Genomic DNA, 12,669 nt, shown 5'->3' with positions numbered 1-12,669 from the left:
TGCAATGACAAATGGCAACTGCAGTTTCTGTCCAGGAAATATTAGTCAGTTGTACTCAAATACATAAACAGCACTGGATTTCTTGCTAAAAATTACTCTTAGAAGCTCACCTGAAGCAAACCACAACTTTCCCAGTACCACTGCCATCTTGAAGCAACCTGCTTTTAAAGCACAGTTAAGTCTGTAGTTGCTTTATGCTATTCAGGCATTTTACTTCTTCACCTACTTTTCCATTTTCTTCCTCTGGTGCCAGGTCCTTTTCTCACATCCATACATCCCCTTTTTTTCTTATCACAGAAGTTGTAATGTTCTGCCCAACTTTTTATCAGGGTTTGTTAGGAGTGAGGTCTGATTATGCAACCAAACTATTCAATACAGTTTAGAAAGTGTTTAATTCTTGGTTTCATCTATGACTTCAGTGACGCAAACATGTCGTCTGCTGATGGAGGGCAACACTCACTGGAGTAACTGATTTGCTCCTCTGTTTAGTTAATGAAACCTGTTGTGCATTTTAAAAATTGCTTTCAGTATTCAGGAAGCTGTTCCCATTTGTTACTTAGGGAAAATAACTAAAATCTGCTTACTTCCTGCTATTATTTTCTTCTTTCTCTAATTCCATATTTAATATATACCCTTCCTCTTCATTATAAAAATGTACACTCCTTTCAAAATGAACTCAGTAATGGAGTGTTAATCACTTCCAAGTCAGAAATGTCATTTGCAGCTGCATATATAACCTCAATTCAGTCTCCTGTGTACATAAATTTATTTTGTACATTATTCTTCAAATAATTGAAACTGCAAAGAGAATATATGTTGACACAGAGTAATTACACCCTTTGGTTTTCAGCCAGGAAACTAAAATTAAAATTTATAATCTCATAAAAAGTGCAAGAGATCTTTAACGTTCACAGGTAGCTTGGACCTTTCTATTTCAAAATGGCAACAGAGAAATTGAGTTACATCCATGAGTGCACAGATGTGTTTGCAGCTCAAGCTTAACAATATACCCAATTGTCACCAAGTTTGGGTCAGGTCTTTGTGTGGGCTCCCACAGCCCCTGCTGCACTTTGTTTACAAGTTGTCCTAGCCAGAAGGCAGAGTAGAGAGAAACCCAAAGCTTGTCTGGTTTAGCAAGGCTCCACACTCCCCTGGGCAGGGGAACACCTGAAAACCAGAGCTGAGCTCCATACTACACTCACTATCCACTCACTAACTGCATGGAGCTGGAATTGCTATTCCAGCAATTCCACTTGGAGAGTAAGGCTGGCACTTTTGTGTCTGTCACAGAATTTGTTGAGAATGTGCCTTCAAATAAGTTTTGAAGACATGCCTCAATGTTTTAGAGATCAAGTAATAAATTCCAGGCTGTAGAATTAATTGAGAATAAAATGGAAGAAGGGAACAGATAATTTTTGCCTTTATCAGTACAGTTTTAATCAGAGAACTTGGGGTCATTGAGGCATTATAGAGGTTGAAGAGTTTAATCATTATTAGAGTCTGGTTGCAAATATTCATAGGAGTTATGAAAACTGTGCAAAGAATGCTTCAGTGTTTCAGTTGGACAGATGAGCTACCTTTAAAGAATAAAATCATGAAATTTGTTCTGTTCTCACACCAGAGCAGAACTACTGCTCTAATTGATTAAAATATGTTATGCAGAACTCTTTTATGTCTGTCTTGACCTCTCTAAGGCTATATGGGAAACACATTTTCATGTTGTTCTCTGGGCAGAATTCACACATTCACCTCTGCCTAGTGCTTTTCAGGATCAGAATTCCTAGGAGTTATTTAAGGAGCTGTAGTATGCAAGACTTGAAGTTTCTACCTTTAAAATGCCTGCATCTTGCAGCAGTTGTCATGTTAACTTTAGCTATTCAATAAGGCCATTCTTTTGTATTTTGCTTCTTTCTCACAACACTGTGTTGCATCATCACCTAGCACATACAATACAGTAGGAAGGTAACAATCCCTGCTTTCATTTCTTGACCATAATCTTGTAAAGCAGATTTATTTTGCCTTATTTCCCTAGTGGAGAAAGGACACATCATTTTTTTATGAGCAAGCCACAAAAGCACACAGATAACCTCCTTTCAATGCTCAGAAACAGCTTAGGTAAGAGATTAAAGCTGGTACTACATGTAGAGTTTGAGTGTCCTTTCAAAATACTGGCAAAAGTCCTACTGATTTCAGTAGATACAGGGATGGATCCTCAAACACTGTAGTTGTATATAAACTGTAAGCATCCTCTACATTCTTCAGCTGTACGTTTTACTCTATATGTGGGTAAACTGGGGCAGGGATGTGTGTTTCACCTCTGTGCAGCGCTCTGTTTGCTCACATTGTGGGGAAAACTTCAATGCTAGTAATACAGTTGATTTGATTGTTTCCATATTTCTCCTTTCCCCCAAAGTTCTCAAATCCAGAAGTATCAACGACTTAATCAAAGACACAGTTGGAGAACACTTTCAAGTATTTCAAGGTGAAATGCAAGAGAGCATGGCTCAGATTTTCAAGACTATGTCTAGCATGTCAGGTGACCTTGAAAATACAAAAGAACTAGTCAAGCACCTGAATGAAACCCAAAATAAATTTGCTCAGGAGAAAGATAGTGGGCCAACAGAGCTTGACATTCTGGAGCTGAAGAGTCATATGGTGCAGATGAGAGAGGAAATGGCCCTCACTTGTGAGAAGCCTGTGAAAGCTTTACAAGAAAAGCAGAAGTCCTTGGAAGTTAACTTGGAGCACCAACAGTCAAGAAGTGTAATTTATTATCAATCTTTAAATAAGACCCTCTCTGAAATGAGAGATGCTCATGAACAACTGTTATCAGCTGAACAGTCTTCAAGACAAAATCTCCTCCCAGCAGATCAAGTCATGGAGTACAATGTCACAGAGTACATGGTCACACTGCATGAGAAAATAAAGAGACAAGGCATGATGGTGCTGGAGATCTATGATGACTTAAGAGTGCAAGATAGCAAGATCAGCAATCTCAGTGTTGCACTGGAAATTCAGAGAGACTCTGTTCTGGGGGTCTGTGATGACATGCTGTCAGAGAGCAGGACAGATTTCCAAGCACAGCTGGCAGCAGTCCAAGAGAATGTGATTGCTCTAAACAACAGTGTCTCTGATGTATTCCTTCCATTGGGCAATAAGATGGACAGAATGAATGAGCAAATTAATGACTTGTGCTATGATATGGAGATCCTGCAACCCTTGATTGAACAAGGAGTACCTTTCAGTCTGACTTCAGAGTATGAGCAACAAATCCAAACTAAAGAATTGAAAGAGAAACTTGAAAACCTCACTGTTGTCATTAACGGAATGAATTCTGCAATGAAGGAACTTTCCAAAACTCAAGAAGGACTTAAAAATGAATCTCAGGCTTATCAGGAACTGTTTGAGAGTCGTGTTAATGAATGCTCCATGGAAATAGAGGACGGATTAAACAAGACTATGATAGTAGTAAATAGTGCTATCGACTCTATTCAAGATAATTATGTACTGAAAGACATGCTACATGCTCTAAGAAATGAGACTGAAGTTTGCTGTGGCAGAGCTGAGGAACTGGACAGGCTCCTGGCTTTTATTCCCCAGTTCCAACTATTGAATGAATCCCTCCAGTCACTGCTTTATAACAAGAGAGACAAAATTACTTCACAGGTAGCACTATCTCTTTCTGATCTTCCCGACAAGGAGTCTGACAAAAGTAACCCCCACAATTTCAGTAGAGTTTTCCATATTTTAAATGATACCTCATCAAAAGTGGAAAAGCAGCAACAAGAGATCAGCCACCTGGAAGAAAAACTGGTTGACTCTGTGGAGGGTTCAAAGGACCATGAGGTTCGCCTTCTGAATATAGAGTCAAAAATTTCCAAGTTTTTGGCAAACAACTGTGTCTCAGTAAAAAAAACCAAAGCTGCCTCAACAGAGAAAGAACAGGTGGTCTCCCTTCAGCTCCAGGCACTGAGTTCCAGGATCAAGGCCCTGGAAGCCAAGTCCATCCGTTTCTCAAACGTCATTCCACTCGTGAACAAGACTGCTCACGAGGCCTGGGGGCTGTGCCAGCACACCAACAACAGCATCCAAAAAGTGAATGCAAGCATACCTGTGCTAATTAAATTGGCTCAGCCAGATATCCCCCTGCTGCAGAGAGGCCTCAAGGAGCTCGTTGAATCTGTGCTTGAAGTAAAAGCAGGAGCTATTCTGACAAATTTAACCCAGCATGTTGACATATCCATGGTGAATGCAATGAACAACATCACCAAACTTCAGAAGCAGCCAAAACCAGTTATAAAGAAGCCCTCCCCAGCAAAAAAAGTGATAGGAGATGCCCCCATGAGCCTGGCAAGCCGAAGCCAGAGAAACACAGATAATGCAATCGATCCAGGTAATACATTTTACTCTACTAAAAATCCAGGTATGTTTTATAAAGATTATGTAACCATTGTGATGAACAGAGGGGCAGAACTTGACTGGGAGGAAATAAAAAGTCTAAAGACTGCTGTGAAGAGTGTTTCAGAGGATCCTGAGGTTAGTGATTTGTCTCTTGCATACAATAGAATTTATTTTGCTTAGGAGATTTTGCACTCAATTTAACTTTCCTTAATACGTTCCCATCTGATCAGTTTAAGATATATGCACATGCACTTAGCTGAGAACCTGAACTTTGAAAAGTTACTGACAGTTTAGACAAAACCTAAAGAACCAGAATTTTATGCCTGCATCTCAATTAGCAATTTCAGTAGAAAAACATCAATGCAAGCTGGGAGAGAAATGTGGAGTTGCATCCGTACTTTGCAGTGTCAGCAGGGATGATAGGTATCAAAAACCTGAAGCAAGTGAACAAAAATGACTGTAATGAGGCTTTTGCTGGCTCCTTCATTGAGAAGTGCAGTTACAGCAGTGTGTTCCTGAAAAAGCAGGAATCCAGCCAATCAAGAAAATTTGGCTCCAGTCCACCTGGAGAGCAGCTCAGCTAAGCAGGAGCTGCCATTCTTAAAAAGGAAATTTTCAGTGTGATCTGCTTCTGAACTTAAATTCAAATGTCATCATGTGAAATGAGTTATGAATGAATTCAAAGAAGTACAAACTCTTGAGTTGTGACTTCTGCAATCATACTTGAGTGAAAATCACAAGCACAAGATAATGTATTATGGAAATATAACTTCTGGCACAATACAGTGAATGGATGAGTGACTCAAAATATTGAGATGATTCTAATTCACATTAAAATTGAGATTTCTTAATGACAGACTCATGTCCAGATATTCTTGAAGATCCAGACCTGAATGTTTTCTGTAACATGCTCCTAACTTAAGAACATTTCTAAACCAATACTTGGTCCCTATTGCAAGCAGATGTAGAGTAGTAGTAGAGTAGTACAGTAGTAGTAGTAGAGTAATACATAGAATAGTAAGAGCTATTACTCTTTTTCATGTCCTAAGGCCATGGGCAATTTCCTTTTCCCTTTCCACGCTTTTTTCCTTCCTTCCATTCCACTTTAATTCTTCATCTCTTCCCATCCTAGGGACAGCATTTCTCAATGATCAGTGGAAAGGATCCTTTTCAAAGCCATAATCCCATGAGTAGCTTGGTTGCTGATGAAAGTCATCCCCATTGAAGGATTTCAGTCCTTGGTTATCTTTTCAGTCAGAAAGAGCAGGCAATCACACTCAAAAATGCACAAAGTAATTTGTATATTTTGCTATTCAAAATTTCAGTTCTTCCTCAAGACCTTTTTGGGTTTTATGTCTGTTATTGGCACTGCACAGGATGGAAATTCAAAATCTTTGTTCAAAATTGAAATGAAGAGAAAATGAGAGATGTCTTTGATCCTTCCCACACCATGCACTTTGTTGGAAAGTATCACTAGTGCTACCTGCCTGGAGCATGGGAAGGTGCCCCCTGCTCTGGTTTTCATTCCATATCGATGAATTAAAGTCTTTCCCATTTATTGTTTATACTCAATTTTAACAAATAACTTGCTTGATAGCATTGGATATATGCTCACTTGCAGAAAGTGCAGCTCTTTGCAGATGTGGAGAAGCCTTATTTTTATATGAGGTTTCTACATAACAATGTTGATGCTGACTTTTCCATTGGTAATGAGATTTTGTACTTAACAAAGTTCATGCCTAGCAAAGCCATACATTAAATTTCTGTAAGTTAAAGAAGCGAGACCATTACCCTAATTAGCAAATATCCATCTTCTGCCTGGATGGATATTCCTTCTCCATGAAAGCTTTTTCTTGCAAGTTCTAGGGCACCACCTAGAACTGCTGGAGTCAATCTTTTCCATAAGGAGACCATTAAATTGCTGAATATTTGTTTTGCTTCTAAAAACCCCAGTAGATACTGAGAGAGCTTCATTATTTGTTTGAGATTTGTTTGCACAGCACTGGCAGTCTATTTCCCAAAAGAGCTTCTGGCTGTCTGTCTTCCCAAAGAGTAGCAAAACTGAGCATTAACTGGCTCTTCTCATTACTACCATAGCAAGTGTAATTAGCAGCTACATTTTATTCTCTGCTAGTAATAGTGACAATTCAAGCGTTTAATTTATAGTCTCTGTCTTTTATTCATCTACACTACTAAGCTGTGAAACAATAATCAACAATAAAATATTTGTTTTAGTAGGAGATCTATTCCTAATCTGCACCCTCTGCTATCTTTACCCCAATGAGGTATTTCAGACAGAGTGCCTCAGGACACTCTTCAGCAAGAAAGGGAAAATACTGGGCAGAGGAGCAGCCTCAGCCAGAAATGACAGCAGAAAGATACTATTGCAGCATGGTTACATGGAGATTGTTGGCATGGTGGAGATCTGCAGAATTTGCCTTTTGCTCTGAAAATCCTAATTTGATTCAAATCCCACACAGCTTCTCCTATTCTAGCAAATGGAGGAGCTTCCCAGTTGCTGTTAAGCAGTGTTTCACAGGGGGGATTAATTTAATGTAGATTGTCTGAATTTGAATTAACTCCAAGGTTAAATTCGGGCAGAATCACCCCACCGCAGACATCCAAAAGGCTAGTCTCAATCTCATTTCCTTTTAGTGATCTTTTTCCTATTTCTTGGGTTTACTTCTCGATTATGATAAGTAGAGGCCAATTAGCAGAGAGACTGCTGTGTTCTTACAGGAAGCTTTTGTATTTTGGGAGTATGATACAGTCAGCACAATCAGCTGTTTCCCTGCCTTTTCTGCTTTCCTTTGACACTTGGCAAATATGTGAATGCTTGGTAAATATCAGTGAAATGTTGTGGGTGCTTGGTGAATGTGAGTGAAAACTAACTTGAATGAAGGATGTAGCAAACAATTATCTGAGAAGCAAACCATTATTTTCTCATGTCCACTTGCCTGTGCTGTGACCCAGTCATGACAGTCCTAAATTGCTTTATTTCAGGCATTCCAGAGTAGACATTATTTTCTGTGAAAAGAATGACTGCTGTGTTTATAAATCCATATGCTATATCAGAGCAAATTCAAGTGTCACTTTACAATGTGCCTCAGCCTTCTGCTCACTGAACTAAAATATCACAAAGAAACAGTTTGCCTTTATGCAACAGTCTGTGAAATACCTGGTTGGAAAAATGAAGATAACACTGGAATGACTGAAATATCTATGTGAAATCCAGGTCAGCATTTTCCTGGCAATATCTTGGTACTTGTATGCAAGACTTTTTTGGTTTTGACCTACCAACCTAGATTTACCATAACAGGACTGTGTGGAGTTTTCTTTCCAGAGTTCTGCTGGTAATTCCTGGCAAAGAAAAGGGATGTTTTCTAAAATATCTGACTTTTACTTGACCAAACCAAGAGAAAGCAAAAAGGTGGTTTTGGAATGCTTTGTATTAAGAAATTTTATAGCAATATTTATTTTTTCAATGTGACCTGAATTTTCTCCCCCCAAAACACTGCTAGGACAACACATTATTCAATGACACTCAGTGTTTGTTGTCTCAGAGCTCAGCAGCACAGGCCTGACAGATTTCTCTGTATGGGCTGAGTTTAATTTGGCCAGCTCATCCCTAATTGACAACAGAGGCAAGGACATCCTCAGTGAGGGTGCTCTGCAAAGCCACCTGTTTGGTATAATTTTTCTTGCTTGCAGTCCAAAACTTCTGCAACAACCTTGATAGGTACACTGGAATTAGAGACTTATGGACAAGTAATGGAAATGTCTGGGACAGCATTTAGGACCTTGCATCACCAGGAGCCTGGCTCTCCTGCAATGTTTGTCACATGCCTGGGTGAAAAATGTCCTAGACAAGACAGTCCAAGCTGTACAGCAGCAGTACCAAATCTCTTCTGGTACACCCATGGAGAAGATGGCTCAGTCCAGAAAGAGCAGCCTGATCTAGCTCCTTTGGAGGTTCTTTTTCCTTTCTGCATGTGCCTGAGCCTCTGAGACCAGCTGAGCTCAGAATTTACAGGTAACCTTGAATATCTTGGAGGATAGCTGCAGGAATGCTGCGCTCAGGTGGAAATGGAGGCTGGACAGGAACTGAAGTTGGCCTTCACAAAGAACTTGAGCAGAAATTGTGAATTGGCAAAGAGCCTTTTCAAAATGCTGCATTCTTGGGGAGTGTCTCTGCTGTGACATTACAGCTGAGGCTGTTGGGTTTGCTCCTCTCTTTGCCAGGGCAGCTTTCAGCGTGTGCCAGCTCCCCGTGCCAGAACGGAGGAACCTGTGTCCATGACAGACAGAGCTTTGTCTGCGCCTGTCGCCACCCCTTTGGAGGAGTCAACTGCAGTGTGAAGCTGGTGAAGGACAATTCCCTGAGTGTTGGCAAGTACAGAATTTAGCAGGGCAATCAGGATCAGTGCAGGCCTCTGCCCCAGGGCCTAATTACAGAGCATTTGCTGGTCAGAGGCCTCACGTTTCACTTTAATGAGTGACAACTCAAGCAGCAGAGCCCCGTGTTTTGGTGCTGAAGACATTAATCCCCATAGGTGACTTGTGATCTCTTTTCTTAATATGACCAGATGATGGGATTAAATTGGTTTGGGACCTGTGATAATAGCTGGAAAGCCCCCTGATGAAATGTGCAGAGTGGGAGGGTGTGCTGTAGATGCATTTGAATGTAATGTCATGGATTTTGAAGGGGGAGGTAAAATCACATCACTGGGAAGTACTGTCTTCAGTGCAGCCATAAATGTTCTATAAATACCAATAGCTACCAGAAGGTGTGGGACTGTGCCCTCAAGGAATCATTTTAGGCCTGCCTCTGGTTTTCATCAGCAAAGGATGCAAACCCTTGAAAGATTCCAAAAGGAAAAAAAAAAGTGAAAATTATGCTTATTCAGTATAATAAATACAATAAATAATTTACAACCAGGCCACGCAAAATGTGAATTTTATGCATCTTTCAGCAGTCATTTGGCTGATTTTTACTCATGACAGCATATGAATAGTGAATGAAATCATTTGTACAGGAGCAGGGAATGATAGTGTACAGGCTCAGCTTGAAGAGAAACCCATATACTTTTATCCCCTCATTTAACATCATGAATGCTGAACCTCCTCGCTGTTTGTCTAAGAGTTGTGCCGAAATTCTTACCTTCAGCTCACTCACATGAGCAATGAAAGAGATCCTGGAGTGGGAAAACTAGGAGGGGGTGTAAAGTGGACAGAAAGCTCCCTTAATGATAACCTACTATAGACAAACATCAAGTTCCCTTGCTGTTGCTAAATTTTTCTCTGGTGGATACATCTAGCACTAATTGTGAAGAAAATTACTTTTTATGTAATATAAAAAGATGTGTTTATGCAGGAATACTGTGTTTCAGTGGCTCAAGTTCAGTCATCCCCAGCATGATGTGACATCAGAAAATCTGCGTTTGGTCTTCTGGCTGGTCCAAGTTGCCTTTCTACAACGTAGCATCACTTAAAATTTTTCTTTATTCCTTTCCAGATTTTTCAAAAGGATCATACAGATATGCACCTATGGTGGCTTTTTTTGCTTCTCATACATTTGGAATGACAGCTCCAGGACCCATCAGATTCAACAATCTGGACGTCAACTACGGCGCCTCGTTTGCCCCAGCAACTGGGAAGTTCCATGTTCCATACCTGGGGGTCTATGTTTTTGAATATACCATTGAATCCTTCAGCCCACGTGCCTCTGGCTATCTGGTCATTGATGGGGTAGACAAACTCTCCTTTCAGGCTGAAAATATCAATAACAGCAAGTACACTGACAGAGTAATTACTGGAAATGCTTTATTGGAGTTAAATTATGGTCAGGAAGTCTGGCTCAGGCTGGCAGCTGGCTCCATACCAGCCAAGTACCCCCCTGTCACTACATTCAGTGGTTACTTGTTGTATCGTACCTAAGCAGCCCTAAGAGTGAGCTGTTAGTCAGATGAAGCAGCCTGCAGGTGAATTTAGCTTTGCATTTGAATTCTTTGCTTCTTTAAGGGCACTAAGCTTCCCAATGGAATGGCTGATCCTCCAAGATGTGCTTTGGCTGTAGCCATGTGCCCAACCCCAAGGAGTCCACAGGCTGGAGATGGGGGAAAACACAGCATCTTCTTCATATCAGTATGACTGGGAAGCACAAATCTGATGCTGTTCTGCTGTAACATTGCATAGACATGCTTACACGAGATTGCTGAGGATCTCTTCTCAAGAGAAAGCTCAGTTTGATCATTCCTTTATTCAATTGATTCATGATTTTTTATGTAACCAGTATGATGATAAACTAGGTTTTTTCAATCTGGCAACAAAAAACCCCAAGTGGAATACACTCAGATTAGAAATACAGTATATTTAGCATTTGAATTAGTCATAGGATAAGCACCATAATGGATTTGGTGGATTCTCTCTGCTGCTTGAAATATTTAAACCACAGCCGGATTTTTCTTGGGTGATATGTTTTAAGCAAATGTTGTTATATTGGCTTCACACAGAATTTAGCATTTGACCTATAAAGTACGCAATATTAAATTATATAACCAAAGTATTTTCTGAGTTTGAATTCTATAAATCTATGATATCGTTTGTTTCTGCAGTATATTCACTAGCTACTGACAAGATGAACTTGACTTCAGTCTGCATGTGGTTTTTCAAGCACCAATCCAATAAAGGAATATTTTTCCTTGGTGCCTGACTGCCTGAAAAAACAAACCCTCAGGTTTTTATTCTTATTCTTTGCAAAGCCCCAGGCTGCTGCAGTTTCTTGAGATCCAATCCCCTGGTGTGACTGGCCAGGTTAGTTTCTGTTTATTGCTTTAGTTAATGGTATTTGACCAGTTTTTTCTGTGTCTCTGTGTTTGTCTCACTCCCTTTTCTTAAAAGCTGGAAAAAATCTAACTGTGATCTATGCCAGTCTATTGAAGCACAGAATGTTTTGGTGCTCCCTGAATTATTTTGTTTTCCACCATCAGGAACTTTTATTGAAAACACATGGGCACCATCAACTCTCTTCTTACTGTTACTTAATGTACCTTACATGATCTTAAGGTGAATATCCATGAAATTACTGAATCCTTGCCATGTTGTATATGGGTAAGAGAATCCACAATATCTTCCCTCAGATGCATAAGTGTACATTTTGTTGTTCAAACAGAAATGAGCATTCCCCACCAGAAGCAGAGGTGCTGGAGCATGTGCATGGGCGTGTGCCTCAGGGCTCTGGCTGCCTGAAATGTGCAGCACTCAAGAGCATCCCTCCAACTTCAAGGGGCACCTTATCATGGCTTGTGGTTAAGGACAGCAGTTAGGAGTTCATGAAAGTTCTCAATCCAAGACCACTTTTTTTTTTTTTTGAGCTTTTTCTGTGACCAGAAATCCTTTCTTCTCTGTAATTAATGTGTTCCTAATGTACCATGGACACTGAATGAGTGTGCTGCAGACCTTTCTCTTGTTGCATACCCCATGTTTTTCAATAAACACTCAAATCTTTGACATGGCACTAACTCAGCCTACTGTATCACTGAATGTTATCAAATATAATGAACACAGCCACATTCTCTCCTTGTGTGATGTTGTCAGTTTAATGTGCTTAGTCCTCTTTATTCCTGCTGTGGTTATGGCTAAATGGCAAGAAAATTACTCTCAAGATGAAATTAAAATGACCCACCAGAGTCTGCATCTCTGTTTTAATGTGACTTTCTTTGCCCTTGCAGCCCTTCCCTCTAAATCCTTCAAGCTGGGTCCTCATCTTCACAGGCACTATTTTCCCTCCACAATCAGATAATTTTTGTGTCATTGTACTGCTTTTCTTTCCTCTTTTCTCACCCCTTTTCTCCTCTCACAAAACAACAGATTCATTGGGGTAAAGTAAGAATTCTGATTAACACCACATATGTATGAGTAACATTTAGAAGACTAATTTCCCTAATAGAAATAGTACTGAAACTGATTCTCATTTTCCTATTTAAAACATGAAAAAAAGAATACTTTAAAATGATAATAAACGTATGCTCCCCTTTTTATGCTGTTTAACAATCCGTTCCAATCTTTCTTCAGATGTCTTCAAACTAATTATAGTTGACTTTGTCTATTTTTAGAAACTAAACTGCAGGTTGTTCACTGTTAAGATAGTTTTGTATCAATCACTGAAGCTTATTTATGGGCTTGTGACTGTACTTGAGCTGGCTGGACTCACAACACAAGCCACTGAAAAATAAGTGAGGATCAATAAAATCAGTCAGCCTACCCATG

General features: G+C 39.9%; 1 protein-coding gene across 1 annotated transcript in view; it reads left to right on the top strand.

Annotated features, from left to right (window-relative positions):
- The window catches only part of MMRN1 (multimerin 1), a 38,349-nt gene extending 26,036 nt beyond the window's left edge, over window positions 1-12,313 (top strand). The window contains exons 6-8 of the mRNA XM_064711089.1: window positions 2,414-4,393; window positions 8,644-8,790; window positions 9,917-12,313. Coding sequence (XP_064567159.1) covers window positions 2,414-4,393; window positions 8,644-8,790; window positions 9,917-10,338 — 2,549 coding nt within the window. The 3' untranslated portion in view covers window positions 10,339-12,313. The remainder of the gene's footprint in view (window positions 1-2,413; window positions 4,394-8,643; window positions 8,791-9,916) is intronic.
- The last annotated feature ends 356 nt before the right edge of the window (window positions 12,314-12,669 follow it).

This window comes from Zonotrichia leucophrys, chromosome 4 (genome assembly GCF_028769735.1).
Source record: "Zonotrichia leucophrys gambelii isolate GWCS_2022_RI chromosome 4, RI_Zleu_2.0, whole genome shotgun sequence".
Taxonomy (NCBI): domain Eukaryota; kingdom Metazoa; phylum Chordata; class Aves; order Passeriformes; family Passerellidae; genus Zonotrichia; species Zonotrichia leucophrys.
The sequence above is the reverse complement of the archived record's forward strand: the minus strand, read 5'-3'. Positions and strand labels throughout refer to the sequence as shown.